We start from the raw sequence: 11,946 nt of genomic DNA on the forward strand, positions 1-11,946 counted from the left end.
ATGAATTTGACCCAGAACAAATATCACAAATAACAAAGTCTACTATAATATATCTATGCCATAATAATAATTACATTACTAAAAAATCTTCTCATAATCTCATGATTTCTCATAATTCCAAGGGATGAAAGTAGCCTTTGGCAAACTGACACATTTACAGTGATATTGATCAATGTGCATTGCACAGTGCTTGTACAAATGAACAAATAAATTTGACAACACGACATATTATATCAGCAGTTGCTTCAATACCTTTGTTGTGCACTCAGTGGATATGTGTCTAAGGTGACATATTTTGTGTATCGCTATCAGAGCATATTTTTTTAGTTGTACATCTACTCTGTAAACAGCAAAATTAACACAAGTCTTAGTTTGATTTTAGCTTCTTTTAATCGTCTACAGTATTTCATCAATACAACACTTGGACAGTCAGAAAGACAGTGATCACCTCTGGTTAGTAAGTTTCATACACTTACTCCTCAAATGTTACCTTTACACCCTGTAACATTAGATTAGAGCATACAAAAATAAATAACTTAATTGATATATTCTGATTTACAAATACAAAGTTTTGATTACACTTAACATTCTTCGATAAATTAAATACCATCCCTTTAAAATCTTGGTCTGTTTTTTTCTTGTGTACACAAGCACAGTATGAGTCCCCGTAGATAGAACACAGTACAGCATGAACTACATGTCAGGATACAGATGTTTAACTAATACCACATGTACTGTCGGTACAGCAGACACAACACAAGAAGAAATTGCATAGGAAATTCTAGTTTTACAGTGTACCATAATATTCAGATCATTAGATAGCAGCATGCGATTTGCAAGTTGACTGGCTTCCCAGACTTCATGGACAAAATGGTGCAAACATGGAAAAGGGAGAATGAGGCTTCCCATTCCCCACTAGCCTTAACTGTAGCACTGGTCATAACCAAATAATGAATGTACTTTGGCTGGATCATTTCAATCTAGTGCAAAACAACAATCAAGAGCTCAGATTTGGCTTCTATTTTGACCTATGTACAGCAGCCATTGGGACAGACATTTGAATCACTGCTATATAATGGATATTTTCTCGTCACAACAGCAGAAAACTTCCTCAAAAATAAACGAACACCTCTAATATCCCCTAAGAATAAGTAGATTATCATCAGCATTTGATACATTTTACAATACAGTAAACAACAACAGCTTTACGTCACGCTTTATATCACACTTACAGTGTATTTTTTGTGTGAACGGCTCACTTTGTTGCAGCACAAAAACACACATTTAAAATCACTGCACCACAATTTTCATGGGCACTGACCCTTTGCTATGGTTTGCTTCCATTCTTCAAAGCTTGTCCTGCTCCCTGTGATGAAGTCTGGGTCTGAGCCTCCGCTTTAGTCTGGTCTGGCGTCCTCAGCAGAACCTGCGGCAGTGTTGGCTGATTCTTGACCTGGTCGGCTGGTCTCTGCGGTGTTTTGTTTTGCCAGTTTGTGTCTGTTTGCGTGTGCGTCTCCAGCGTCTGACGCTGTCTTTGCGCGGTCGGATTGGAGTCAGAGTTGCATTTATTGCACAGATCCCTCATGTCCAGGAGTCCCTGCACCAGACATTTGACAAATTCTGCTGAACATGTCTGCGAGGTCTCGTGGAAACTGGACACGGAGAAGATAATGTGGTCTGACTGAGGGTTGTAGCACGCTCCATATCCATTTGGAATCACAGGTCCGTAGCAGCAGAACATCTCAACAGTGGTGGGAACCTGAGGGAAGAGTGAATCCTTCAGCGCTGAACTACTGACAGTTTACAAGTGTATTTAAACACTGCTATAGGTGGAAAGGTTGAGACAAGAGTACTGAGACGGGTGTCTATGGTAAATTTAAGGTCTATAAAGAAAACCTACGTTTTGTCTCCCTAGAGTCAAATGTCTTGTTTGACAGAAGGAAACACTTTTGTTTCTACTGTAAAGACACACTATACAGGAGAAACAACAGTGCACATTTCAAGTTGTACTCAAGCAATTTATAGCATTTCCATAAATCTAGCCCACTCAAGAGAGACGGAAACGATTACTCGACTAACTGAGAAAGTAATCTGCGCTTTAATCGATAATGACAATAATCGTTAATTGCAGCCCCTCTTTCATTGGAACCCTCTTGGCTCTTAAATGCCAAGATTTCAGGAGGCTCCCTGCAGAGCCACAGAGGACAATATAGGTCTGTTTTCACAGGCTGAGCAGTGGGACACCAATGTGCAAAAATTGGTGGAGTGCCCCTTTGCTAAAGTAGAGCTCAATGATGGCTGTACCTGACTCGTAGAGAGAATGAACTGATTACTGATGAGATAGGCTTCGTCGTTGAATATTTCTGGCTTCTCTATCTTCAGCTCGTGAGCGATTTCTCGTAGTCCCAGTAAGTGATTGTCTATTGCCATTCCTGTAATAGCCTGTAAGAAAGAATGAATACATGTTATTGTATTTTCTTTAAAAGGCCAATGTTGCAATAGATATCAGGGTGAGGTTGGAGAATAGTTACCAGAATAGTATACTTTGTCTGCGCAGTAATGGCTCCTTTTAACATCTCCATCTTTTCTGTGTCCTGTAGAAACAAATGGAGAATCAATAGACTATTAAATCCTTTTATTTACAGTAAGCATAGTTTTTCACAGTGGAGTACGTCAACACAGACTTGAGGTACAATAAAATTGAACTGACAATCTCATTATTTTATTAAGCTGAGTTTTTACTCTGCAGCAGCATTCGTTTAAATTGGACAGTGTGACTGCAGCATCCACACTTCAAAAACATCTTACGCTCGCGTTCAGTTCCCCATCACTCATGGCTTTGACAAAGGCCAAGGCTTCTGGTGTGGCTGAGCGGATGTTGTCCACTCTGCCTTTCTGAAAACGCCGTATGGAAGCACTCTCATAGGTCGACACCGGTCTGCTGTGACATCTAGGGCAACACACAAAGAGAAGGCCTTGTAGCTTGAGGCGCAGGGTTAATGTGGTGAATGAGACAGAGGTGGGACCAAGTCTTTGTTTAGCAAATCACAAATAAGTCTTAAGTGTTTGCACCCAAGTCCCAAGTCGCGCGCCAAGTGTTTCAAATGCTGAACATAAGAGGTTGATGTGTCTCCATCGGTAATTTTCGACCCAGAACTTTCTTAGCTGACTTGTGGCACACTTTTTAACGAAGTTACTTTTTAATCTTTGGGATTGGGTCAAGTTATCAAGTCCTGGCTCAAGTCCGAGTTATGAGTCTTGAGTATTTGTTGTTGAAGTCCCAGCTGAGTTGCAAGTCTTTTTTGATCTGTCATTCAAGTCAGACTCGAGTCCACACCTCTGTATGAGAACCCTGTTATACTGATCTTTTCCTTACCGGTAGTAAGCTAACTGAAGGGCAACCTGGATGTAGGCATCTGGACTCATTTTCTGCTTCTTGATGAATTCTTTCCCGTAGTCGTAGAATTTGTGGACATTCATGTCCAGATTTTTCACCAGCCTGAGCAGATGAGAATTGATCCTGCGGTGAGCTGAACGCATTCATGCATTTGTTTGATTGCACAGAAAGCAGAGCAAAGGCAGACCTCTGGAGTTTGTCAGCCGAAGAGGCGAGGAGTTTGTGAATCTCTGGAGTACATTTCCAGCGGAGTCTGCGTGGTGCAGGTAGCTCACTCACACTCGCAGCCCTGACCAGCTTCGATGGGCTGCCAATCCTGATGTCACATGGGAAGATAAGATTTTTTTTCTGGATAGCCTTCTTTGAATTTTGTAAGCATATGCCAACAAGTATCACACACTCATTTTGCACTTCCAAAATTCCATCTCTTACATGTATTTGAGCAGATACTCTGTGCACTGCACAAGGACAATTCCTTCAAATGGCGAGTGTTCACACACGACTCCGCAGCAGCCGTCAGCTCCTATGACAAACTGACATGGTCACGTTACTTTCAGGGGGATTTTCTTGAGAGGAACCGAACTGCAATGCTCAAGTATCTAAAATTCAGTTCCCTCGAAGTTACAGTCTCATCATCGTACTTGTGCATCCTCTTATGTGCTCCAACCACGTTCCTTCATATGCATTTCATCCACGCTACATGAAGAAATCATTTACAGAGGAAGCCTCCAACTCTCTCCGTAGTGAATATTAATCATGTTATTCATTAAAGTAATATGAATTCTTTATCAAAACATCTCCATCAAAGCTCCTGCTAATGACATCAGGCTTGTAATCCAACGGGAACTCTGTCCATCAGAACTTCTTTAAATGTAAATTGTTAATTTGCCATGGGATTGACTAATTACATCCGTTGGCACTGTGAGAGAATAACATGAGTTTGTTCAGTTATTTTCTTCAGTGATTAAAGAGGTAAATCGATCCTACTGTATAGCATCGATTCTCCATCTACATTCCTTTCACCCTCACGTCATTCTTATAATAATAATAGATCATCACTCACTTATAATAATAATAATGTAGCCTTACTTTGCTCACTAACCTGCATGGGTTTGTCATACCAGCGGTTGCCCCCATTCTTGGCTACTCCTCCACCATGCAGCATCAACATAGCTCGTGTGGTGTCACTTAGCTCAGGCCCAGTGGCGTCATCGAGACAGACCAGACACAGGCAACGCTCAATCATGTCCAGAGAGTCCCTGTTAGTAGACTCTAGAGGGCAATACATAAAAAAAGAGTCAATGTGGTGTGAAAAACAGACCTGGAAACACTGAAAATTCTTGAACCACTATTCAAGCTCTACCTCTCATGAGCACACCGCGGGACTCGGCCCACTCTGTCCGTCCATCTGAAGTGAGGAGACCAATAGGTGGGAGCTGTTCTTCTTCGCTGTCAGCCATCCTGGCGATCTTCTCCAGCTGAGTCAGCAGGTCTCTTTCATTTAGCCGGCGGAAGTTGATCACCACATCCAGCACAAAGAACTGGACAGAGGTTCATATTGAACACATTTCATCTCACTCGTCCCTGAGGTCGTTCAGGTTAATCTGGAGCTGCTGTTCTTATCTTCACGTTCAGCAGTTATTCCACATGGAAACAGCTGCTATTCATGAGGGGCTCATTAGTAAGATCAGTTTCTTATGGAGCTCCAGTCTCGAATGACAATACTGGTCCATTACTGGTCTTTTCAAAGGACTTAATGGTGGTAGTAAGTGAGCATCTTTAATTTGTTTTACCTTTTCTGTGGCGTTGCAACATAGCGGCAGTGATGAAGGTTGCAGGCTAATGTGCAAATGTCACACATGTTACGGATAATTAGTTTAACAGAGAGTGCTTGTGAGTGGGCTTTGGCTGTTAATCACTCAGTAGGAGACAAGTTAGCGTAGTGGCCTCAGAGCCTTTTTACCATACTGTAAGAGTGAGTGATGATTCATATGCTCTGCTGTGGCAGGTACGTGATGTATAGTCTAATTCCCACTCTGTATGAAACTGTCAGTGCAAACATTGTTCTTTGTCTGTTGTGAGGTGAATCTGAATTCATCCATGGCATTTTTAGGACTTCTCCTCTGAGTTAGCTCATAGGTTATAAATGAAAGTTCTTACTGAAGACAGCATATCATGTGCTTGAAGTATTGGAAAAAAAAAAATAGCTAAGTGGATCTTGAGTTGGGATTGTTTTGTCAAACTAATGTTTCCAAACTCCAGAATGGATTTTCATGTTTAACCAATCCAGTACAGATAAAAGTTGCCAACTGACCCATCTCCATGACAGCTAAGCAAACTCCATCAGCGTGTGATGTGCCTGAAAGCTCCAGAAAAAGTCTAATCTAAGACAACTTTGGATGTGTTTTCCACTTTGTCTGACCTGGTTTTTACAAGCCACGATGATGTGTTCAGGTTCTGGCATCACGCTACTCTCCTGGGCCACTAGTGTGTCCCTCTCAGGCCCCGGTAGGCGGTAGGAAGTGAAAAGGCGATAGTACTGCTCCATACACAGAGGGGTTCCAGCCAGCTGGCCCCGGGCGTAGTCCACAGGCAGGGCATGTCTACACACAGGCACACACTACTTTGTCAGGCCTTTATTTACACATGACCCACAGGTGAAGACAATTCTGCTGTGATTGAATCTCTCAAGTGCACTCATTCTGCATTAACTTACGCATCAAGAAGAGTCTTGTACTCCAAAACTCCCGAAATTAAGTGCGCTGCAAACCTAGGAAAGAAAAACTTAACATTATAAAATACATCTGAAAACTATGTTTTTCTGATGTAACTATGTGTTACTCTCCTTCTCACACCGTCTGTGCTTGTGGTTCTCTCCAGTTAGTCTTGTTCTTGTATTGCTGTGCTACATTTAACAGTACAAATGCTATATGTAAATCATCTGGTTAAGGGGCCAATCCCAGATCAATACCATGTTAACCAAAGCACAGCCTTCATTGTCTATTAACCTTGCCACCAGCAGCCTGGTCTCTCAGCCCTCAAGGTGTTCTGGGTAATGGCCTCATCTGTCAGTGTATCATGGAAGTGTTCAATTTGTTATCATCAATCAAAGCTGGTCTGAGTAATTTATAGTTCACTATAATTTCTCTTTGTCTGTCAAGTGATAACCTTTTTTTTTTTTTTTTTAAACAGTGCATGGATGGCAGCTCACAGGAGCTGCTCACAGGATGACTAACAATGCTGGGTCACTTCCACTGCTGCATGACAATATATTTGACCTGTCTAATTATATCATACTGTGATATGATCATTTAGAGCTTTCTCTCCTTACTCATTTGTCTAGATTGTGCAGTGCCTCATACCGTAAAGAGTCGATGGGAGCCCTGAAGTTCTGCTGTGGGAAGACCATGGCAGGACTGGAGTTGACGGCCAGAGCCTGTCTGTTGTTCAAGTACATGTCATTCAGCCAATAGTCGTACACCTATGTACAGTAGGAAACAGAAGGATTTGCTGAGAGGCACAGTCTTATAGTAATGCAGATAATAAGATTTGATGTGGAAGTAATGTTTGTAAACAATGGTGTAATGGTGTAACCTTTCGGTTACATAATTATATACATTTACTGATGAGTTTGTCTAAACCTTAAAATGTAAGAACATGTGGATTATTCCGCTATAATGAGTGTTTGCTATGAAAGCAATTTCTTTTGGGATTTAAATGACATTTGCACACATCATTATTGTGTGCTTTATTTACCCAGTTTCCCTTGTTCTCCCTCCTCTCCACGAGTTTGCTCTGCAGTAGCTCCCCCACTCCTCCAGGGGCTCCAAACTGCTTCACTACATGCTGGGTCTTGTTGAACTGTTCTTCTGTGAGCAGGTGCTTCATGCACGTCAGGTACATGTCCAGTGTGTCTTTCAGGGAGGGGAGCGGCAGCTTAGGGAGACCCTGAGAAGTGTGGGGGATGAAAAACTCTCACAGCAAAGTTTTCCTCTAAATTTGTGGCTTTACGTCAACATCAGCGTGGAAAACTTGAGAGTAAATCACCTCTGACGCATGCACAATATCATTTTAGCAAAACAAATACTTTGAATAAAGAAGAATTCAGTTTATTGATGTACTTTAACAACTAAAAGAAACTAAATTATTCACTTGACTCAAAATCTGAGAATAGTAATTAAAATGTACTAGAATATTAATTATTCCTGTAATTTGAACTTCATTTTAAAGTCTTTATGTCTTAATCTTATTATAAATTTTTTATTTTATTTTATTTTATTTTTACATATTTTATTCACATTCTTATTGATTGTGAAATATTATTTGTCCCATGCATATTCCGGTGACATAGATCCATATAGATATAAGTCAAATATAAGATATTTACATCACTGCCACCTAAATCCTTGGAGGGCTCTTGGTTCAGAACTGGCATTTTGGCGGTGCAGGGCGGCTGTCAAGCAGGTTGACCCCTTTGAGACAGACTCTGCGTGCAAAAATAAAATCATGTCAGTATCAAGTTCCGGCAGGTGAAATCTCAGTCACTGTGACAAGCTAAAAGCAGCTGTCTTTAAACGGTGCACCGTACTGTGCATGTTTAAAACAAATAAGCAGTACTGATCAATGACTAACATCTGTCTCTGCCATAAGTAAAGCAAATACAAGAGCGCGCACTTTTGGGATGCAGCATCATTTCAAAATTGTTTCGCAAACCTGCAACATGCTCAGATGAATACTACTAATAACCCAAACTATCAAACTGAAATAAGCCATCACATAAAAATGAAATGTTTTACTCACCAGAAAGAAAAAACAACTCCGCTCGTCGGGAGTTCATAGGTTTTTCCATCTAGACCTGGATCCATTTCTAGCAGAATTTCTTTTAAATGTCACCACATTGGTCCTTTATCATTTTGAACATCTTTCAATCCCCAACATGGCAAAAGCGCAACTCCCTCGCTGGCTCAGGAGAGATGCTGAGAGGGTACCTCACCCTCCCGGCTGCCAGGCTCCTCCCAGAAGCGCTGCTATTCGCCGAGAAGTTTATTTGGCTCTTCACATCTTCACCCCACCTTATTTAGACCGTGAACGCCTCAGGTGCTCACACACTGTGCCGAGGAATAATTACGACGTATTTAGCATGGACTTCCTCCTTTGGCTTTCTGAATTTTGAACACTTGTCGTCGAGCAATTTGGGCGCACACATTCATCTCACTGCATCTGACTGGTTTAATTGGCGTTGTGTATTTAATACTGAATGCAATAATTTGCATTTTGGATAAGCGCAGATGGTTTGTCAAACTGTTGATTTTACACACAATATCAGCCTCAAACTCCTACATGAAATTATCATCCTATTTGTTCCCAAACTTTTTTTTTTTTCTCAATTCGGAGAAGTAACCTTTTCTAAAATGGACTGAACTATTCACTTTCGGCTGTTTATATGTTACTAATAAGGAGCACAAACAGTGTAGGCCTTATTAAATATAATAGTCGACTGTTCAGTTAGTGCGTATTAAAAGGGGGGGGGGGGGGGGGGGGGGGGGGGAACAGGATTGTGTATAAAAGAAAAACATACGCTTCAAAATTATACCCCTAATTTTTCGTCTTATCATGGTCATTTTGTTCGCGTGGATTTCTTCACATGTATAGGAAAATAAAATTGCCATATACCGCAAAAAATAAATACCCTAAATAAAGAATTCCATAAACAGTGTCATTTGCATAATATTGATTTAATTATTTACATGAATATACATGTATGTACAGTCGCAGATCATACAACGAGGCTACGCATTCCACAAGTACATCATCCAAAATCAACAAAATAAATAGACAAGACGCAGATCTCAGTTCATGTCCATCTGTTGTATCTCTCTTTAACTGCCGTGTGACACACAGAATTGCATATTGAGTTTAGCAGCACAACTCTGGCAAAAATGAGTACAGATTACATTAAAGACGCATATACATCACAGTTGTTCTTTTGTTAAAATACCTTTACACATAATCCCTGAATACGATATGAGTCAGTTTCTGATACAGTGATAAATACTGTTAAGGAATAGACATTTATCTCAACAAGTCGTTCACAATACTCTCACTTTAAGATGAACAAACGCCAGCGAGCGCCTTTCTACTGCAAAAGCTTGAAGCTACTTGATTTGACAATACCCGGAGGAATTGTCACCAGAAGAAGTAAATAATTTATGTTGTTACACAATCCTAATCGTGTTATGCAATTGATTGGATCGGACGGGATGCACACAACTCTACATGGGCACTTTGATAGTTTTACACTCAATTAAAGGTCTTTTACGCATACTCTCCTCCTGAGGATTCCTCCTCTGAGTACGACCGTTGCGCAAAGGTTTCTATGCCGTTCTCGTCGATCGTTGTACACAAACCCTTTCTCTTCTTCTCCCGTTGCTCCATCTTAATCGTATCATACAGTCCTGTTGGGCCATCCTCCAGGAGCATGTTTCGCTCGGAGAACGAAGGCTTCATCTTTGTCACGTTCTTCAGCAGAAGGAGCGCCGGTGCGTAAAGTACATTGGCGAGGCCCATGCCTAAGTTGAGCTGAACAAAGCCCAGGTCGTGTACTATCTGTCCAGCTGCGACGGGCCCCAGGGCATAGGCCACGCAGTAAGAGATGTCCGCGATAGCGTACACGCTGCCATACACTGACACGTGTCGCACGTCCACCAGGAAGCCCAGTGTTGGCAGGAGCGCCGTGTCCACGAAGGCGATGCCAAAACAGATTCCGCACAGCGGGATCATGAGCTGTCCAAAGTTTTTACAGGCTGGCACTGTGCAGGAGCTGGCGCCTATGAAAACCATACCTATAGCCCCGTAAAACCACTGGAGATGAGGATACTTTTCTGCTAATTTGACAGTGAGATATACACCTAAAACATGAGGGAAGAAGGCAGGGAACCATGTCATGCCGATCTCCCACTGGCTGGAATGCATGGTGTCCTCCATCCAGTTGGCGATAGTTGGCTCGAGGAAGGCAAGAGGGATGTTACAAATTGTCAGAGCACCAGCCACTACAGCTATATAAGGATCAATCATTAGTTTATATATGGGGGTGCCCACTGGCATGTTTTCTCTCTCTCGGTTGGAGAAGGGTTTCAGTACACACAGGCACAAGATACCATCACTGAGACAGATACAGGCCAGAATCAGGAAGGGCACCCGCTTCCCTGCGAACTCATAGAGGACCCCTCCAAAGGGGGGCGCCACAAGACTTCCAAAAGAGATGAAAGCCAAGGCAACACCCAGCGCTTTGCTCCTTTCTTTCTCCTCGGTGTACTTGTCTGCGATCAGAGCGATCCCTGAAGTGTCCGCGAAAGCCGAGCCGAGGCCCTGCATGCTGCGCGCCAGGAACAGAGTTGCGTAGTTTTCAGCGAAGGCAAAAATAAGGGTGGAGAGAAACATGATATTGAGACCAATGAAGAGTGGAATGTCATATCCGACCCGGTCTATGAACGTGCCGCTTAGCGGGTTCACCAGGAGCTGCAGGATGGCTTTGGAGGCAAAAAGAACACCGATCTGTAGGTCGAAGTTCCCCTTGGGTACTTTGTGCATGGTGGTGTTAGTGGAGTTGGTGTGCGGTACAGCAGCTTGGGCACGATCCGCTGCATTCTGTAGCCCTTCAAGGTAATCGGGTATAATTGGCACAATTACCATGTAAAGCATGTTGTCTAACAAAAGTGCTATACAGACTATCACTAGAATAATCCGTTTCTGCCGTTCTGGGTCTTGGATCACATTGCCCAGTTGTTTAGTTCTTTCGCCCATCTGGGACAGTTTGGAGGCGGCTGATTGTGCCAAATTAGTGGCTTGTCCCTCTGTGGTCCCCTCTGGCTCCATGATTTTCTCCCTTTCTGTCTCAAGTCTTGTCTTTTGAAAAAGAAAATCGGCTTCCCCCAGTTGATTTGTTCAGAGAATTACGCACGCGTGGCACATCTGTTCTGTCTTTTACTTCGTTTTCTTATCCAGCACCGAGTGCCCTGCTAATGAGCTAGACAACTTTCCTCTGCTTTACCTCTTGTCTGTCCCTTGCGCCGTCCGTCATTGCACGCGCATTTCCACTCCTGTGACTCGGACTCGTTTTATCCCCGTTGTCCCTAGTTGCTTCATTGTCTCATATCCCGTCATTCAGGTGACGTGCTGGTCCCGGACTGCGCTCACAGGTTGGGGATTCACCTACGGCTCACAGTGCCGACTCCATCAGTGCCCTCGCTGTTTTAGGTCCGTCCTCTGCGCTCCTCCGGCTCCCAGATGCTCCCAGCTGTCTCCAGTCACCTGTAACGCTGTGAGCTAAGTCATCATTTCACATCAACCGGACTGGTTTTTGTCGGCCGTGAAAGGAATACACACTGCAGTTTGTTGACTCTCATAGGTGTCCCCCTTACCCCTCCCATCTTCGCCGATGGCTGTGACGCACAGTCCCGCTGCTCTCCACAAGATCTTTTATGCTAATTAAATACAAAATCCAGAGTGCGCATTGCTGTCCAGTCACTTGCTTCAAGACAGAGTCGAGG

General features: G+C 42.8%; 2 protein-coding genes across 3 annotated transcripts; both read right to left on the reverse strand.

The window, feature by feature from the left end:
- Window positions 1-374: 374 nt before the first annotated feature.
- chata (choline O-acetyltransferase a) lies at window positions 375-8,363 on the reverse strand. Of its 2 annotated transcripts, XM_070977770.1 has the most exons (15): window positions 8,198-8,363; window positions 7,785-7,883; window positions 7,154-7,345; window positions 6,760-6,878; window positions 6,114-6,167; window positions 5,820-6,000; window positions 4,761-4,938; window positions 4,500-4,669; window positions 3,830-3,930; window positions 3,585-3,713; window positions 3,377-3,499; window positions 2,809-2,950; window positions 2,532-2,594; window positions 2,305-2,442; window positions 375-1,759 (listed from the first exon to the last, which is right to left on the reverse strand). In XM_070977770.1, the coding sequence occupies exons 2-15, from the start codon at window positions 7,830-7,832 to the stop codon at window positions 1,328-1,330; spliced, it is 2,070 nt and encodes a 689-aa protein (XP_070833871.1). In that variant the 5' UTR covers window positions 7,833-7,883; window positions 8,198-8,363; the 3' UTR covers window positions 375-1,327. The 2 variants fall into 2 exon arrangements, with proteins under 2 accessions (XP_070833871.1, XP_070833870.1); XM_070977769.1 differs by lacking the exon at window positions 8,198-8,363 and having other exon boundaries at window positions 384-1,759; window positions 7,785-7,896.
- A 786-nt stretch (window positions 8,364-9,149) lies between these two features.
- On the reverse strand, window positions 9,150-11,557 carry slc18a3a (solute carrier family 18 member 3a). Its single transcript, XM_070977987.1, has one exon. It carries the CDS (start codon window positions 11,270-11,272, stop codon window positions 9,713-9,715), a length of 1,560 nt encoding a protein of 519 aa, XP_070834088.1. The 5' UTR covers window positions 11,273-11,557; the 3' UTR covers window positions 9,150-9,712.
- Window positions 11,558-11,946: the final 389 nt, after the last annotated feature.

This window comes from Chaetodon trifascialis, chromosome 13 (assembly GCF_039877785.1).
Source record: "Chaetodon trifascialis isolate fChaTrf1 chromosome 13, fChaTrf1.hap1, whole genome shotgun sequence".
NCBI classification, from domain to species: domain Eukaryota; kingdom Metazoa; phylum Chordata; class Actinopteri; order Chaetodontiformes; family Chaetodontidae; genus Chaetodon; species Chaetodon trifascialis.

Bases quoted from the DNA above. Each gene is read 5' to 3' on its own strand.
- slc18a3a (XM_070977987.1), bottom strand. From the start codon at position 11,272: ATGGAGCCAGAGGGGACCACAGAGGGACAAGCCACTAATTTGGCACAA.
- chata (XM_070977770.1), bottom strand. From the start codon at position 7,832: ATGCCAGTTCTGAACCAAGAGCCCTCCAAGGATTTAGGTGGCAGTGAT. The intron at 7,346-7,784 runs GTAAATATCTTA...CACACTTCTCAG, and splicing joins AGGATTTAGGTGGCAGTGAT to GGTCTCCCTAAGCTGCCGCT. The intron at 2,951-3,376 runs GTAAGGAAAAGA...GTGTTGCCCTAG, and splicing joins CTTCAGTTAGCTTACTACCG to ATGTCACAGCAGACCGGTGT.